This window comes from Mesoplodon densirostris, chromosome 2 (assembly GCF_025265405.1).
Source record: "Mesoplodon densirostris isolate mMesDen1 chromosome 2, mMesDen1 primary haplotype, whole genome shotgun sequence".
Taxonomy (NCBI): domain Eukaryota; kingdom Metazoa; phylum Chordata; class Mammalia; order Artiodactyla; family Ziphiidae; genus Mesoplodon; species Mesoplodon densirostris.
The window spans coordinates 16,070,147-16,085,633 of NC_082662.1; the positions used below are offsets into that span (position 1 = coordinate 16,070,147).

At 50.2% G+C, this 15,487-nt stretch overlaps 1 protein-coding gene across 18 annotated transcripts in view; it reads right to left on the reverse strand.

Moving 5' to 3' along the window:
• Nucleotides 1-15,487, reverse strand: part of TMCO4 (transmembrane and coiled-coil domains 4) — a 98,991-nt gene that overhangs the window by 61,491 nt on the left and 22,013 nt on the right. For all 18 annotated transcript variants that reach the window (XM_060089069.1, XM_060089067.1, XM_060089068.1 and 15 more), the window contains 2 exons: nucleotides 9,709-9,883; nucleotides 8,956-8,983 (listed from right to left, as the gene is read on the reverse strand). In XM_060089069.1, the coding sequence (XP_059945052.1) occupies nucleotides 8,956-8,983; nucleotides 9,709-9,883 (203 nt within the window). The remainder of the gene's footprint in view (nucleotides 1-8,955; nucleotides 8,984-9,708; nucleotides 9,884-15,487) is intronic.

The window sequence follows — 15,487 nt, forward strand, 5'->3', positions numbered from 1 at the left end:
GTGTCGGGAAATAGACACCACAGGCCATGTCTTGGGGTTATTGATCAGCTAAAGTTCCACGCATAAAGGAGCTCCCTCCTCCCTCCTAGGATCACAGACTATTGCACGTAGGCCATAATCGACCTGTAGCAATTAACAAGCCTTGGCCATGGTGATTAACTGATGACAGTTATTATCAGCCACTAATTCATACTCCATTGGTCAGAGCTGCTGTGATTCAGTTTCTGGAATATAGACTGCCAGGCGCACAGGTGATTAAAACCTCCCAAGGTATTCTCGGGCACGGGACTCTGGAATGTCAGCCTCGTGTAAGGGTCATTTCAAGGACCTTGACAGCCAGGCTGCTGGACTTGGAGCTGAGGTTCTATTTAAGGCAGATGGTGAGTGGTGGAGGAGGGGCAGGAGTACTGGGCTACCCAGGACAACTCGCCAGGTAGCCAACTCACTCCTCAAGGGCCAATCCATCCTGTCTCAATAAGAAGCCCAACTTGGGGTTCAGGCCAAAAGCCTGGGCATCGTTCTTGATTTTTCTTGTTGCCCCTCCTCAGACACCCAATCTACCCGCTAATGTTGACAGCTGCACCTCCAAAATGTATCCTGAGTCTGACCATGGCTCCCCATCTCTGCTGCACGGCCACTGTGACTGCCACCGCTCTTCAAGGACCAGCCATTGCCCTGGTTCCTCTTGCCCCACACTCTATTTGCCACACAGCAGCTTGAAGGATGAAGTCATAAATCTGATTGGGGTTCTCTTCCCCAACTTAAAACTCCCCAATGCACTTAGAATAACATCCACGTTTCTTCCCACGGTCTGCAAGACCGTACATTTTCTAACCCCTTCCTGCCACTCTCTACCACCTCATTTTCTACTGGTCCCTGTTTCCACCAGTATTTGTCCCACCAAGAAGCCAAGCTCATTCCTGCCCCAGGGCCTTTGCACTTGTTCTAACTAGCAAGCTCCAGATCTGAGAAGGTCTGGATGCATTCATGCCTGGAGGAGGTGGTGTCATCAAGATGACTCCTCCTCCTGCTACCTCTGCAGGGAAGGAAACCAGTATCCACGGTGCTCCTAACAAATGCTGGGCACCACTCAAGAAGCCTGCATTCCTGATTGCTAATCTTCCCAGTGGTCCTGGGAAGCTGGTATTATGATGCCTCATTTTGCACAAGAGGGAAGAACGGGTGCAGAAAGGCTAAGAAACTTCCTAAATCAGGGGTCCCCAGCCCCCAGTCCACAGACCGGTACTGGTCTGAGGCCTGTTAGGAACCAGGCCGCACAGGGAGGTGAGCGGTGGGCGAGGGGCAAAGCTTCATCGGCCGCTCCCCGTCGCTCCCCGTCGCTCGCATCACCGCCTGAACCATCTCCCCCACCCGAGTCCGTGGAAAAACTGTCTTCCACGAAACAGGTCCCTGGTGCCAAAAAGGTTGGGGACTGCTGTTCTAAATCACACAGCTGAGAGAGCCATGGAATCTGGCTTAAAACCCAGGATGCCAAAGTTTCTGTTCATTTCACTGTGGCTGCCTTTTAAAGGCAAATCTACTTGAGGGAATTCCCTGGCGGTCCAGTGGTTAGGACTCCGAGCTCTCATTGTGGAGGGCCCAGGTTCGATCACTGGTCGGGGAGCTAAAATCCCACAAGCTGAGCGGTGCAGCCAAAAGAAAAAAAAAAAAAATAGAATAAGGCAAATCTACTTGAGTGAAGTTTTGGGATTCCAGGTCAATCCCATGTGGTCAGCTGTGAATCCTACCTTCTGGGTGCATGGGATATGTGGGGTGCACCCACAATCCCAGGCATAGCCCTAGGCCATGGGCCAAAGGTGCACACACAGGACCCATCACCCGGCAGCCTGTTCTTTGGAAAATCTTGGTGGGGGGCGGACTCAGGGATATTGGCTCCGCCCCCAGTGGGCAGGAGTATGCCAGCCTCCAACTGCTGGGCAGCCCCAGCACCCACCCAGACTCCACCCTTAGAGCCCAACTGGTCCTTCTGGCCTAGGAAGAGCAAGGGACATGTCCAAAGTCACCCAGTGTGTTTGGACAGACCCGAGGGCAGAACAAACACTTCTGGGCTCCTTTTCTCACCAGCATCTCAATAGAGAAGTTGATGCACTTTGCACTTCACCATCCAACACTGTGCTGTGCGTTAAAGGATGAACAGCGCCCTTGCAGCTTGACACTAAACGCCAGGTGCACCCCAGGCGCTGTGACAACAACCACCACCTGCCCTACATTTCCAAATGCACCTCCTCAGGGAACAGTACAACCTCCATTGCCAGGCATGGAACCAGCCTCTGTTCTCAGTATGGATCTGAGTTCGGGAGCCAGAATGACCTGCCTGGGATTGAGCTTGCCTCTCCTCGGAAAGCAGCAGAATCCCAGACCTTTGGGAAGAGATCACGGCCAATCTCTTCCCTTTGGGGACTGCCCTCCAGACCAAAGGAAAGGAATTCAGAGGCAGAAACTTCAGCCTTTGTTGCGACACAGACTGGGGTTTGAATTTTCATCTGACTACCTACTAGCTGAATGGCTTCAGGCAAGTTTCTTGACCTCTCTGAGCCTCAGTTTTCTCATCTGTACAATGGGGGCAAGAATACCCTTTTAATCTGGCATTTGTTGAGATACAGTGAGAAGATGCATGTGATGAGACTGGCCAGCACCTGGGATGCAGTAAGTGATCAAGAAAGGGTGGCTAATAGTACTCTTTTTATGGTAAATTGTCAAATTTCCTCTATCCTTAGATGCTAAGAAGCCAGGGCTGCTGGGGTGAAGCTGTGAGCTGCTGCTGCTGTGTCAGCACGGGGAACCTTCGTCTCGCCTTTCCCTGCAGTCCGAGGACACCCTCAGGCCATATTCATTCAACTGATTACCCAGCCTACTGCACTGCCATCCCTCGACGGACCAACTTTTTTTTTTGGCCGTGCTGCGTGCCTTGTGGGATTTTAGTTCCCCGACCAGGGACTGAACCTGGGACCTGGCAGTGAAAGCACCGAGTCCTAACCAGTGAACAACAAGGGAATTCCCCCAACTTTTCTAATTGTACATTTTATGTAACATTTAGAATATTTATACCCAATTTCGCCCTCAAGGAATTTTTTTTTTCATATAAAGGAAACCACACCTTACTCTAGTCCCACGCCCCTCCCCCGCCGGGCACTGGGCTGACTTACAAGTCTGCCCAGGGTCTTCACTTTGGTGGGCAGAGTGTGGCTGGAGGCACGGGACTTTTCTTTTTCTTTTTAAATTTAATTAATTAATTAATTTTGGCGGCATTGGGTCTTCGTTGCTGCGCACGGCTCTCTCTAGTTGTGGTGAGCGGGGGCTACTCTTTGTTGCAACGTGCATACTTCTCATTGCGGTGGCTTCTCTTGTTTCGGAGTACGGGCTCTAGGCGTGTGGGCTTCAGTAGTTGTGCACGTGGGCTCAGTAGTTGTGGCTCGCGGGCTCTAGAGCACAGGCTCAGTAGTTGTAGTGCACGGGCTTAGTCACTCTGCGGCTTGTGGGATCTTCCCGGACCAGGGATCAAACCCGTGTCCCCTGCAATGGCAGTTGGATTCTTAACCACCGCTCCACCAGGGAAGTCCCAAGGGACAGGACTTCTAAGATGCACCCTGTCTCAGGGCAGGACTTGAACTCAGATGGTTTCGGGTATGACTCCTGCCTTTTCTCTTCACGGCTCATTTTGGGGGGACAATTAAGGGCGTTCAACGTGGCAACAAGCTTACTTCAAGGCCGGTGGTCATGGGAGCAAAGGGGGCCCATCCGAGGCCCTCGTCCAGCTCCACCCTCTCAGCTGCCGTCAAGATTGGCTGCTCCTCCGGCCTCTACCCCGTGGGGTGCCCACCCTTCATTCTGGCCTCATCAAACCCCTTAAAGTCAGCTGTAAGGATGCGGATTTTATCATTTTACCTCCATGTAGGAAGCAGGACAGCAGTTAAGCATGGGCTCTGGAACCACACCGCCTGGGTCCGAATCCTTGCTGTGTGACCTCGGGCAGGTGACCTCACTTTCTGGGCCGCAGCTGCCTCTTTTGTAAAATGAGGGACAGGAGAAGCATCTACCTCCCAGGGCTGTTGAGGGGTTTAAACAAATTGTAAAGCATTTTTCTCAGGGCCTGCACACGGTAGGCACTCAATGGGCATCGGCCCTGGTTAGAACTACTCCCAGCACCTAGCAGAGGGCCTGGCACACACAGTGGGGGCTCCGTTCTCATTTGCTGAATGGATGAACCAGCCAGTTTCAATACTGATAGCAAGCTTTACGAATCTTGAGGATCCTGATGAAGAACCTAGCCACCAGCTGACAACGCGTTCCACCACGACCAACGACCAACCTCTCAAACCTTTCTGATTCATCGGGGAGGTAGGGTTTGCAACTCAGTAATAAAGACCAGGTCAGAAAGTAGAGCCAAGTTTGCGGTGAAGGTTGTTATATCTCATGCGGCTGCAGGTCGTGGGGTTCCATGGCCTGGAGTCAATGTTATCTTTGGATTCAGAGTACAAAGGGCAAGAACCATGCTTCAGCTTAAGTCTCCTGTGCACGTTCACCATGAGACTCACTGCCCTAAGTGGAATTTGAAACTTACTTTGAAATGCCACCTTAGGTTACTTAACCTCCTGAGTCTAATTTCCTATCAGTGGGGATAACAGTATCTACTCTAGCGGTTGATTTGAGGATTATATACGATGCAATAATTCACCATCTGTGTACAGGACTTAGGAGAGCAACTAGGGAACTTATAAAGATAACCAACTACAAATAAACCAGCCCCACCTAAGACGGCCACATTTGGGGTCCTGAACCCATGGTTCTCCACCAGGGATGTTTTTGCCCCCCGAGGATATCTGGCAAAGTACAGAGACATTTCTGGTTATCACAACTCAGGAAGTGCTACTGGCATCTAGTGAGTAGAGGCCAGGGATTCGGCTAAATCTCCTACATGGCACAGGGTGGCCCCACAACAAAGAATTATCCAGTCCCAAATGTCAACAGTGCCACAGTTGTGAAACCCAGTCTAGAGTTGGCTCAGATTTAGTTTAACCTTCAACATATAAAAGGCTTATTTTTTCCAGTTGTGTGGGCAAGAAGCTTCATGGGTTGTTACTGGATGAGGAAAAGAAAATGATTAGCGTGCATAAAAAATTCCACCCAGCTGCCAAGATGACATCGCTCTGTGACTAAGATCCCAACATTGTCAGTAAGGGTCAACCTTCCAGGAAGTTCAGAGACGGGTGGCTTTCTGTGTTGATTTCTTGGCCTGATTCCATGATTAATCGCCCTGTCTCACACCCAGAGAGAAATGCAGTAGCACAGAGAGCCTTCTTCTGTGCTGTGTGTCCTACCCCATCAGTCTCTGTAGAAAAAAGATGTTTTAACCCTCAAGTTCAGACAAACCACCTTGCTAGTATCTAAGCTTGTGCTCTAAGGAAAGGACATCCATTCTTCTTTCTATCCATCCAAACCTCTATCCATTTATCCATCGGTCCCTCCATCCCTTCATCCAACCATCCATCCACCCAACAAGTACTAAATGCCCACCACGTGTCCATCAGTGTTGCAGACACTGGGATATGATGGTGAACAAGCCAGACAAGGGCCCCACTCTCATGGAGCTTATGGGAAAGGTCTTGGAACAACTGGCCCAGCTATGACACTGACCTTTTCCTTACAAGATCCTTGACTGTGTTCTTAGGACCAAAGACAGTTTTGTTTTGCTCTGAAGTAACATCTGGCTCTTGCCTCTCATTTGTATTTGAACTTGAAGTTCAGAGAAGTGACTTGATCAAGGTCACACAATGAGAGTCTGAGAGACAGGATGAGAGTCCAGGTTTTCTGGTTCCCAGGGTTTTCCCATTTCACCACCACCACCATGCCCCAGTGGCACTCATGGCCTGCTTCCTGCATGCCAGTTCTGTTCTGAGCACTTTACCTGGGTTATTTCATTTAATCCTCACCACTGCCCTATAAGGTAAAAAGTACTGTTTGATCCCATTTAACACCTGAGAAAACCGAGGCACAGAGACATTCAGGACCTTGCCAAAGTAGAGCTTGAATCCTAACACCAGGCAGCCTGATCCCCAGATGCACCCAGTTCTTGGTCCCTGGTTCTTCATTAATAAGGCTAGAGTTGGACATGACAACTATAGCCACTCCCACTCCGGGCCTCCTTTTCTCATCTACAGGTAGACCTCGTTTTACTGCTCTTTGCCTTGATTGTGCTTCGCAGATATCGCGGTTTTTTGTTTTTGTTTTTTTAACAAATTGAAGGTCTGTGGCAACCCTGCATCCAGTAAGTCTATCAGTGCCATTTTTCCAACAGCAATTTTTTTTTTTTTTTTTTTGGTACGCAGTGAGACACTGTTGTGGCCTCTCCCATTGCGGAGCACAGGCTCCGGATGTGCAGGCTCAGCGGCCATGGCTCACGGGCCCAGCCGCTCCGTGGCATGTGGGATCCTCCCGGACCGGGGCATGAACCCGTGTCCCCTGCATCGGCAGGTGGACTCTCAACCACTGCGCCACCAGGGAAGCCCCAACAGCATTTTTAAATTAAGGTATGTCCATTGTTTTTTTAGACACAGCGTTACTGTACACTTAATAGACTACAGTATAGTGTAAATATAACTTTTATATGCACTGAGAAACCAAAAATATTCACTTGCTTTACTGCGGTGGTCTGGAACGGAACCCGCAATATCTCCGAGGTCTGCCTGTGTCTGATGAGAGGGTCGTCTAGATGGTTTGAGGGGCCACCTACCTCTGACCTCTGGGGAAATTTTGAGCCCTAGCACCCACTCCCATTGGGGTCCCGGTGTGCCAGTGAAGCTGCTCCTCTTTGTAGATGCCGGCATCTGGTGGGGCTTTGAGATAAACCAAAGGCACCCCTCAGATGTTGTCAGAGACTGGTACCCTTCAGATACGAGGTATTACTATATTCCCGTGGGGATGCTGCCACATTCCTCAACCCCTGTGGGTAAAATCTGCTAAGGTTTTTGTTAATAGCACTTGTTTTAGAATGTCCAGCTCTGCCACGTACCAGCTTAGGCCAGTTACGTCACCTCTCTGGGCCTCAGTTTGCTCGTCTGGAAAGTGGGAGTGTCTACATGAAAGGATGGCTATGAGGATGATGTGGAAACAATGCTTGACAAGGGTCGGGTACCATGACCAGCATTAACAGGTGCTTCATAAGTGGTGGTTATTCTCAAGAGACATTTCAAAGGCAATGCCGGTTTAGAGGCTGCCTATGAGGGCACCCCTGGGAGGGAATGAAGCACGAGGTGATGACATTAGACAGGCTGTTTCAAACCCACGCCAATTATTCTGTGAGAGCCAGGCCAAGGTCACCCACAGCAAAGGGCGTAAGTTAAAGTGTCCTGGGTGCTCCTGGGAGCTCAGGAGGGCTTGTGATTGGCAGGCGGGGGCAGGAAGCAGGATAGGATGAACGTGGCTCGCTGGGTGAGGAAAGGGAGAGAGTGAGGCTGACACAGGAGTGCTGGGGCAGCTTCTTCTCCCCCGTGACAAGGCCGTGGGGCAGAGCGCTGGCCCTGGAGGCCGGAGACGTGGTTCTGACCACCAGGCCACCTCTGCTACCGTGTGCTTCCGGGAAAGCCCCTTCCCCTCTCTGGCCTCAACCTCTCCACCTGGAAATATGGGTGTCTCATCCAAGATGACCTTGACCTGCACAATGGGAACAACGACCTCCAGCACCCCTCAGGGGGCCGAGAGGGCTCCGTGCCTGTACAGCCCTTGGCAGCAGGCTGGGCACCCAGCAAGCACTCAAGAACTGGTGCTTTGCTGTTACCGTGATTATCACGTGAGCGAGTGTGCGCTGATGGGCTGCCTTGCTCTCCTGAGCCTCAGACCTCCGCGCAAACCCACCCCTCACTCCGACAGCGTCCAGGACGATCGGATATTGTTACTCTTCCCTTACTTCTGTTTGGAAAAAACACAAGTGATACAGCTGAGGATTTTCAGACCAACTGCACCACATCCTCAGACCACAACTCAGCCACGTGGCCTCACGGGCTAAAGAGAAGTGTTACTTCAGGTCGTACCCGCCTGAAAGCAGGGACTGGGCCAGATCATCCTTGGGCTCCCATTTGGCTGTGAGATATGGAGTGAAAGCATTCTGTGTGGCTAGACTAGGGCCAAAAATCTATATTGGGGTTTGAGCCTTAGAGCTGCACTCCTCAGACTATAAACTCCACGGGAACAGCCTGGGATCCCGTGTAGGTGGAGAGCCTGCTAGGCTCTGGCCCCCGTGACCCTCCTCTGAGTGTCCTTTCCAGCCAGTGCTCCTGCACCCGCTGGTTCTGCTCCTGACATTCTGTTCTTCCTCCTCTTCTTACCCCTCCAGTCCCCCACAAACCAGGATTCCGGTGGGGAGTGGGTGGGACTTCCCTTCCTACACAGTGTAGAGGTGGTTGGGACTTCATTTTCAATTCCGTGCTCCTTCTGTTTGCCAGTAGAACAGACCTCAGAGGGCAGGAGCCAGACTCCAGAGCCACTCAGAAGGTGGAACCACAGGGCACTGTGCGGAATCAATAAAACCGCTCAGAAGCACCACCCGGCGCTTGGCATGCATGGAGAGCTTCCGGCTCCCCAGCTCTACTGGCTTCCCTTTCCTTTCTTTCTTTTTTTTTTTTTTTTTGTGGTATGCGGGCCTCTCACTGTTGCAGCCTCTCCCACTGCAGAGCACAGGCTCCGGACGCGCAGGCTCAGCGGCCATGGCTCATGGGCCCAGCCGCTCCGCGGCATGTGGGATCTTCCTGGACCGGGGCACAAACCCTCGTCCCCTGCATCGGCAGGCGGACTCTCAACCACGGCGCCACCAGGGAAGCCCCCCTTTCCTTTCTTGCACCACAAAGGCCATTGGGGACGGGACCGCAGGGGCAACACCTACCACTGGCTTCACTGGCTGAGGTGCAGATACGTGCCCCACAACTTATGAAATCAACTCACCATCCTTGAGTGAGAAGCTCAGAAGGTCCTGAGGGAAGAGTAACAGGAATTAGCAATAGGTTGATATGTAACCAGCCTGCTCATTTGACAAATGTTCATTGACCCTTAATAAGTGGGAGAACAAGGCAGACAAAATACCTCTGCCCTACATTCGAGGGGCGAGCCAGACCAACAAGGAAGCAGATAACTGAATAAATGCGTGAGAATTTCAGGGAGTCAGATGAAGGAGGGGAAGGGCTGTTTTAAATCTGCTCTCTTGACCCACCGATAGCCTGTGTCAAGCTTCTGCCTGCTTCAAATGCACACAGAGCAGGTGAGTGACATGCCCAAGGGCACACAGCAAAGCTGCTGCTTCCAAAAGGAGGCACCACAGCTTAGCAGTCAGGAGCACGGGCTCTGGAGTAAGACTGCCAAGGTTCAAATCAGCTGTGTGACCTTGAACAAGTTACGTAACGTCTCTGTGCCTCCATTTATCATCCTACCTACCTAATAAAATTGCTTTGAGAATTAAATGAGTTCATATTAGTAAGGGATTAGCATATAATAAGTACTGTTTAAGTAATAAATCGATAGTAAATATTCAATAATGATAATTCAACATTAGCTATGATCGTCATCATCATATGAAATTATGATGCAATATTTAACCTTTCAATTCCCCCCAGGCCACTAGAAGCGATATTCAGGCTGACTGTGAGAGGAAATTATCTGTTCTACTTTCCCTGGCAGCCGCCCCCTGGGCGGTGGGTGTACCTGAGTGATCATCAGGGGGTCATCCTTCAAGATGGGGTCCTTCAATAAAATCTGAGCAAACGTGTCTGCTCCTTCGCCTCCCAGGCCGCTGGCAAAAGCAGTCATGGTTGGCAAGACAGCTTCGGACAAGTCCAGCCACTTCACCAGGCCGGCCACAAAGTCCGTGCAGAAGGATCTGAAAGACAGACACAGCTGAGATCCTGGACCGTGCATCTCACAATATGAGGTGTGTGCAGGGATGTGAAGACCTGGCACTTACAAAAAACCACGGCGACTGTGGCCCATGGAATACAGAAGAGAGCCAAAACCTGATTTCAGGTGTGTGGACTTGAGCTTCTTCCTCCATCAAAACTTTGACCACAGGGCTGATAAACCACAGGAACGAGGGTAAAGAGCAGTTACTGACCATACGCCCTGAGGCCGGCCTGCCCTGGGGGCTGTGGAATCAAAAATGAGCAAGATGGGCCTTGGATGAGAAGCTCACAGCAGGGTGGAGACTTGGACGGAACTAACTGATCCAGTGCCGTGGGATATGCTAGGACAGAGGCAGGAATCAAGCCCCGATGAGTCCAGAGAGTCCAGAGAGGGAGCCCCAAATCCACCTGGGAGGTGAGAGGCAGTGACCAGAAAAGATTCCCACACATGGAGATTGGCTGCTGTTGGAAATGGCCACGGACATGCTTTCTGGAGGCACCTGGCTGCTGTAGAAGTGGTTAAAGTGCAGAGAAGTCTGTCCTCCAGCCGTGCCCACCATCACCATGGGGGCTCTGCCCACAGCAGTCATTTGAGTCCCACAGGGGTCCCTGGGTGGGAGATGGATGGGGTGCTCCAGGAGAGAAGGGACCCCAGGAGCTGCAGGAAACACACGGCATCTCTTCTGGGGACCCCAGAAGAGTCCACATAAGGCTTTGACTCCAAGCCACCACTGGGATGCGGAACAGGGGAATCAGATCAGAGGGGATTAGACCAGTGCAGAGAAAAGGCTTCCCAGAGACAAGCAGAACTCCCTGTTAGAGAGGGCGACCTCAGGAAGCTCCCCGCTTGCACCACCCGGCTCCGGTTCCCATGGATCCCAGGCAGCCCACCCAACCCATTCTTTAGAGCTGCTGCTGCCAAAGCCCAAGTAGAGAGATCTCTGCAGGCCGGGCCTGTGACAGGAGCAGTGCAGGACTCGGGTTCAAATCCTGGCCCTACCACTGTTTTGGTCCAGGTCCCCGGGAAGCAGCTCTGAAATCATTATTGGGGATGCTGTTGAGGTCAACGTCTGTGAATGGGCAGGGAGATCCAGTCTCAAGAGAAGCCTCAGCTGACCCCGTGGGGAGATCTGAAGATGGGGTGACCCTTGAGAACTGCCCCAAGCAGGGCAACAGGGCTGGGCCTTTATACCCTTATTTCAGACAGTCATCGCACAAAGGCTGCCCCAGGAAGGCGGCAGAGCCTTGGGTGAAGCGGCTCTCTTCGGCTGAGGCAGGCCCAGGCTGTGCTGGAAAGCCCTCTCAGGAGCTGGGGGAAAGTCCTTCACTCCTTTTTTTTTTTTTTGGCCATGCCACGGGGCATGAGGGATCTTAGTTCCCTGACCAGGGATCAAACCTGCGCCCCCTGCCGTGGAAGCATGGAGTCTTAAAACACTGGACTGCCAGGGAAGTCCCAGGAAAGTCCTCCACTCCTGAAGGACACCTGAGCGAGTAACTTGACCTCTCTGTGCCTCAGTTTCCATATCTGCAAATGGGTCTAAGAAACCAACTTCATAAAATTGTCTGAGGATTAAATGAGATGATACATACAAAGCACCCCGAGCAGGGCTTGGCATGCAGTAGATACTCAACTGAGGTTAGTTAGCATCACTAGTTTATTTACAAGGTGACCGAGAGAGGCAGTGGAGAAGAGGGTTGAGTCGGGCTCTAATGTCTGACCCCTCGGGGGAGTCCTGGCTCCCTTGGTGACTGGCTTCATGCCCTACTTCACCTCTCTTAGTTTTATTCTCCTCTGTTGCAAAATGAGGATGATAATAGGGCCTGTCTCATAGATTGGCTGGAAAGATTAAATGACATGATAATAGTGCCTGGCACACGATAACCCTCAATAAATGTTAGCTACTGCTGTAATAGTTATTGTAACTTACCCCGCTACAACTACTGGGATTACCCTGGGATGATGTGTGAGTGTATATGCGGGGAGGGATGACTAAGTGAACTGAGCATTACTTCTGGGTAAAACATATACGTAGTGCCGAGGGCAGCAGCACGGCCTGGCCCCGTGTCCACGAAGGAAGTCCTGGATGTAGAGAAGCATCTCATAACAAGAGTGGAGGGGTTAAGAGCACGAACTCCAGTTCAAATCCCAGCTGTGCCACAAGCTGTGTGATCTTGGACAAGTTACTTAGCCTCTCTGTGCCTCTGTTTCTTTACCTGTAAAACAGTGGCGCTAACGATGAAACCTATTTCATAGGGTTGTTGAAAGCTAAGTTAACATTTGTCATGTGCTTAGAGCAAAACCTGGCACATATAAAGCCCGATATAGGTGTTTCTTTAAATGAACAAATGGATTAATAAATATATATGTAAAGTGCCAGTACAGCAATCTATTAAATAAGAAATAGCATTGTAGAATGGCAGGGCCTTGGTAAATGCTTCTAACGTGACTGGTGATCTATTTGAAGCACATAAAAATCAATAGCAATAATGATAATAAATGGTGGTCACAGAGCAACTATCCGTCAGTCCCTGTACTTAGTGCTTCATACACACGGACTCATTTACTTCTCATTACAGCCCCATGAGGGAGGGAGGTACTAATTTTACCCCCATTCTAGAGATAAAGACACCCAGAACCAGAAAGGTGTTTTTTTGTTAGTTTGTTTTGTTTTTTTTGGCCGTGCCACATGGATTGTGGGATCTTAGGTCACTCAGCAGTGAGATCGTGGAGTCCTAACCACTGGACTGCCAGGGAATTCCCCACAGAGGTGAAGTGACAGCTCCAGGGTCCAGGGTTCTCTGACTCCAGAGGCCATGCTTAACCACTGCAGAGATCGTCCCTCTCCAGCAATCACATGCCTTGGCACCCACCGAGTGCTGGGCACCGGCTAGGCTGGTGCATCCATCTCCCCTCTCATCCTTGCCATGTCTTGAGACGGAGCCCTTGGGCTGTGGAGGTTAAACACCGTATCAAGGGTCTCCTGGCTGGGGAAGGGCAAAGCCTCATCTGGAATCCAGGTTCCCGACTCCTAGTCCAAAGCTCCTCTTATTCACTAGGGGCTGGAAAACTACACCAGGGGGCTGCAGCCCCCCCTTTTTTTTGAAACTAAGTTTTATTGGAACACAGCACGCCCATTCCTTTACATGCTGTCTCCCGGCTGCTTTTAGCCTACATGCAACAGCAAAGCTGGGTGACTGCAACAGAGACCACAGGCTTTGCAAGCCTAAAATATCTAGACCTTCACGGACAAAGCTTACTGACCCCTGCTCTACACCATTAAATCTCCATGTTTAATAAACAGAGTTCATTGTAAGGAACAGCGTCTGTGACGCTTACAGCATGGAAGAGAGAGAAATATTTTAAAGGCTTGCTTTTATGCCACATGATAAATATTTTAAAGGCTTGCTTTTATGCCCCATGTGGACATAAACTAACACAGAGTGTTTTCTAAAGATTACTGTTTTCTAAAGATTACAGCATATCTGGGATTTACAACCCAAATTGAGGTTGGTTTTAAAATGTGTTTTGGGCCTTAAGAAGACTGAGACCAACCACGTGGAAAGAGGTGGCATACTGCATTGTAACTTTCAGGAAGGAAACTGCCCCCAAGGCAGATGCTTCCGGCTCAGCCACATGTGCTTAAGACCATACTTGGATTTTTGTGGGGGACACAGAACAATAACTTCTCCATGTGCCCTCCCAGGCGGTGCCCAGCACAGTCCTAGCACACAGTTCAGGTTCATAAATATTTGTTTACGTGAACAAAGTAGGCAAAACTCTTCCCCCACCTATCTACCAGCTTATCAGGTAGGGATTTATCAGATCTGAGAAGCTTCTGGAAAGATAGAGCTTCCCATGCATGGCACAGGTATGGGCTAGAGCAGGGAGAGAGTTGGACCCTTGCAGGAGATGGGACCCTGGCTTGCTTGGGAACAGAACATCCAACGAGATATATTCTAACCTCTAGATAGAGAATGTGGTTTCATTATTAATAATGAGAACACCCAGCGTTTGTCTGGCAGTAGCTCTGTGCCAGGCTCTGCAGGGGCCATCAACACGTTCCTTCCTCAGGACCACCCTCTCTGATGGATGGTTGTTTCTCAGCAGCAGTGATTCCCTAGCCCCTTCTTCCTGACCAGTAGAAGCCCCCTTCCCATGACGGAGACACAGAATGTCAAGTGCCTTTATTTTTTCCCTGCCTCCCTTGCAGGTGAGGCGAGAGCGTTTGACTAAACCTAGCTAATGACACAAAAAGGGAAGCCTTCTCAGGGTATCCCGGGAAAGAGTTCCTCCCTGATGAGAGACTTGAAGAGAATCTCTGTCCTCCTCTTCCTTGCCTTGGGTCTTGTTCTGTGATGGTGTGATGTATGGCACTGCCACAGCCATTTTATGATCAGGAGGGGGAGGCTAAGAGAACTGCAGAAAGGCCAACCCAAAGGCTTTCTGAGGTGCTGTATCAATGCTGAAACTCTCTTCCTTTTGATTTCTTGTTAAGTGAGAAAAACAAATCTCTTATTGTTTATTTATTTATTATTATTTTTAACTTTTAAAATTTGTTTCACATCTTTATTGGAATATAAATCTTTACAATGTTGTTAATTTCTCCTGTACAACAAAGTGAATCAGCTATATGTATACATATATCCCCATATCCCTTCCCTCTTGAGCCTCCTTCCCACCCTCCCTAACCCATCCCTCTAGGTCGTCACAAAGCTTTGTGTTGATCTCCTTGTGCTATGCAGCAGCTTCCCGCTAGCCATCAATTATACATTTGGTAGTGTATATATGTCAATGCTATTCTCTCACTTCATCCCAGCTTCTCCTTCCCACCCTGTGCCCTCTAGTCTGTTCTCTATGTCTGCCTCTTTATTCCTGCCCTGCTACTAGGTTCATCAGTACCGCTTTTTAAAATTCCATATATATGCGTTAGCATATGGTATTTGTTTTTCTCTTTCTGACTTACTTTATTCTGTGTGACAGATTCTAGGTCCATCCACCTCACTACAAATAACTCAATTTCATTCCTTTTTATGGCTGAGTAATAGTCCATCGTATATATGTGCCACATCTTCTTTATCCATTCATCTGTTGATGGACATTTAGGTTGCTTCCATGTCCTGGGTATTGTAAATAGTGCTGCAATGAATATTGTGGTACATGTATCTTTTTTTTTTTTTTTTTTTTTTTTGCTGTACGTGGGCCTCTCACTGCTGTGGCCTCTCCCGTTGCGGAGCACAGGCTCCGGACACACAGGCTCCGCGGCCATGGCTCGCGGGCCCAGCCGCTCCGCGGCATGTGGGATCTTCCGGGATCGGGGCACGAACCCGTGTCCCCTGCATCGGCAGGCGGACTCTCAACCACTGCACCACCAGGGAAGCCCCTCTTTTTTTAAAAATAAATTTATTTATTTTTGGCTGTGTTGGGTCTGCATTGCTGCACACAGGCTTTCTCTAGCTGCAGCGAGTGGGGGCTACTCTTCATCGTGGTGCACGGGCTTCTCATCGCGGTAGCTTGTCTTTGTTGTGGAGCACAGGCCCTAGGCGCGCTGGTTTCAGTAGTTGTGGCTTGCGGGCTCTAGAGCACA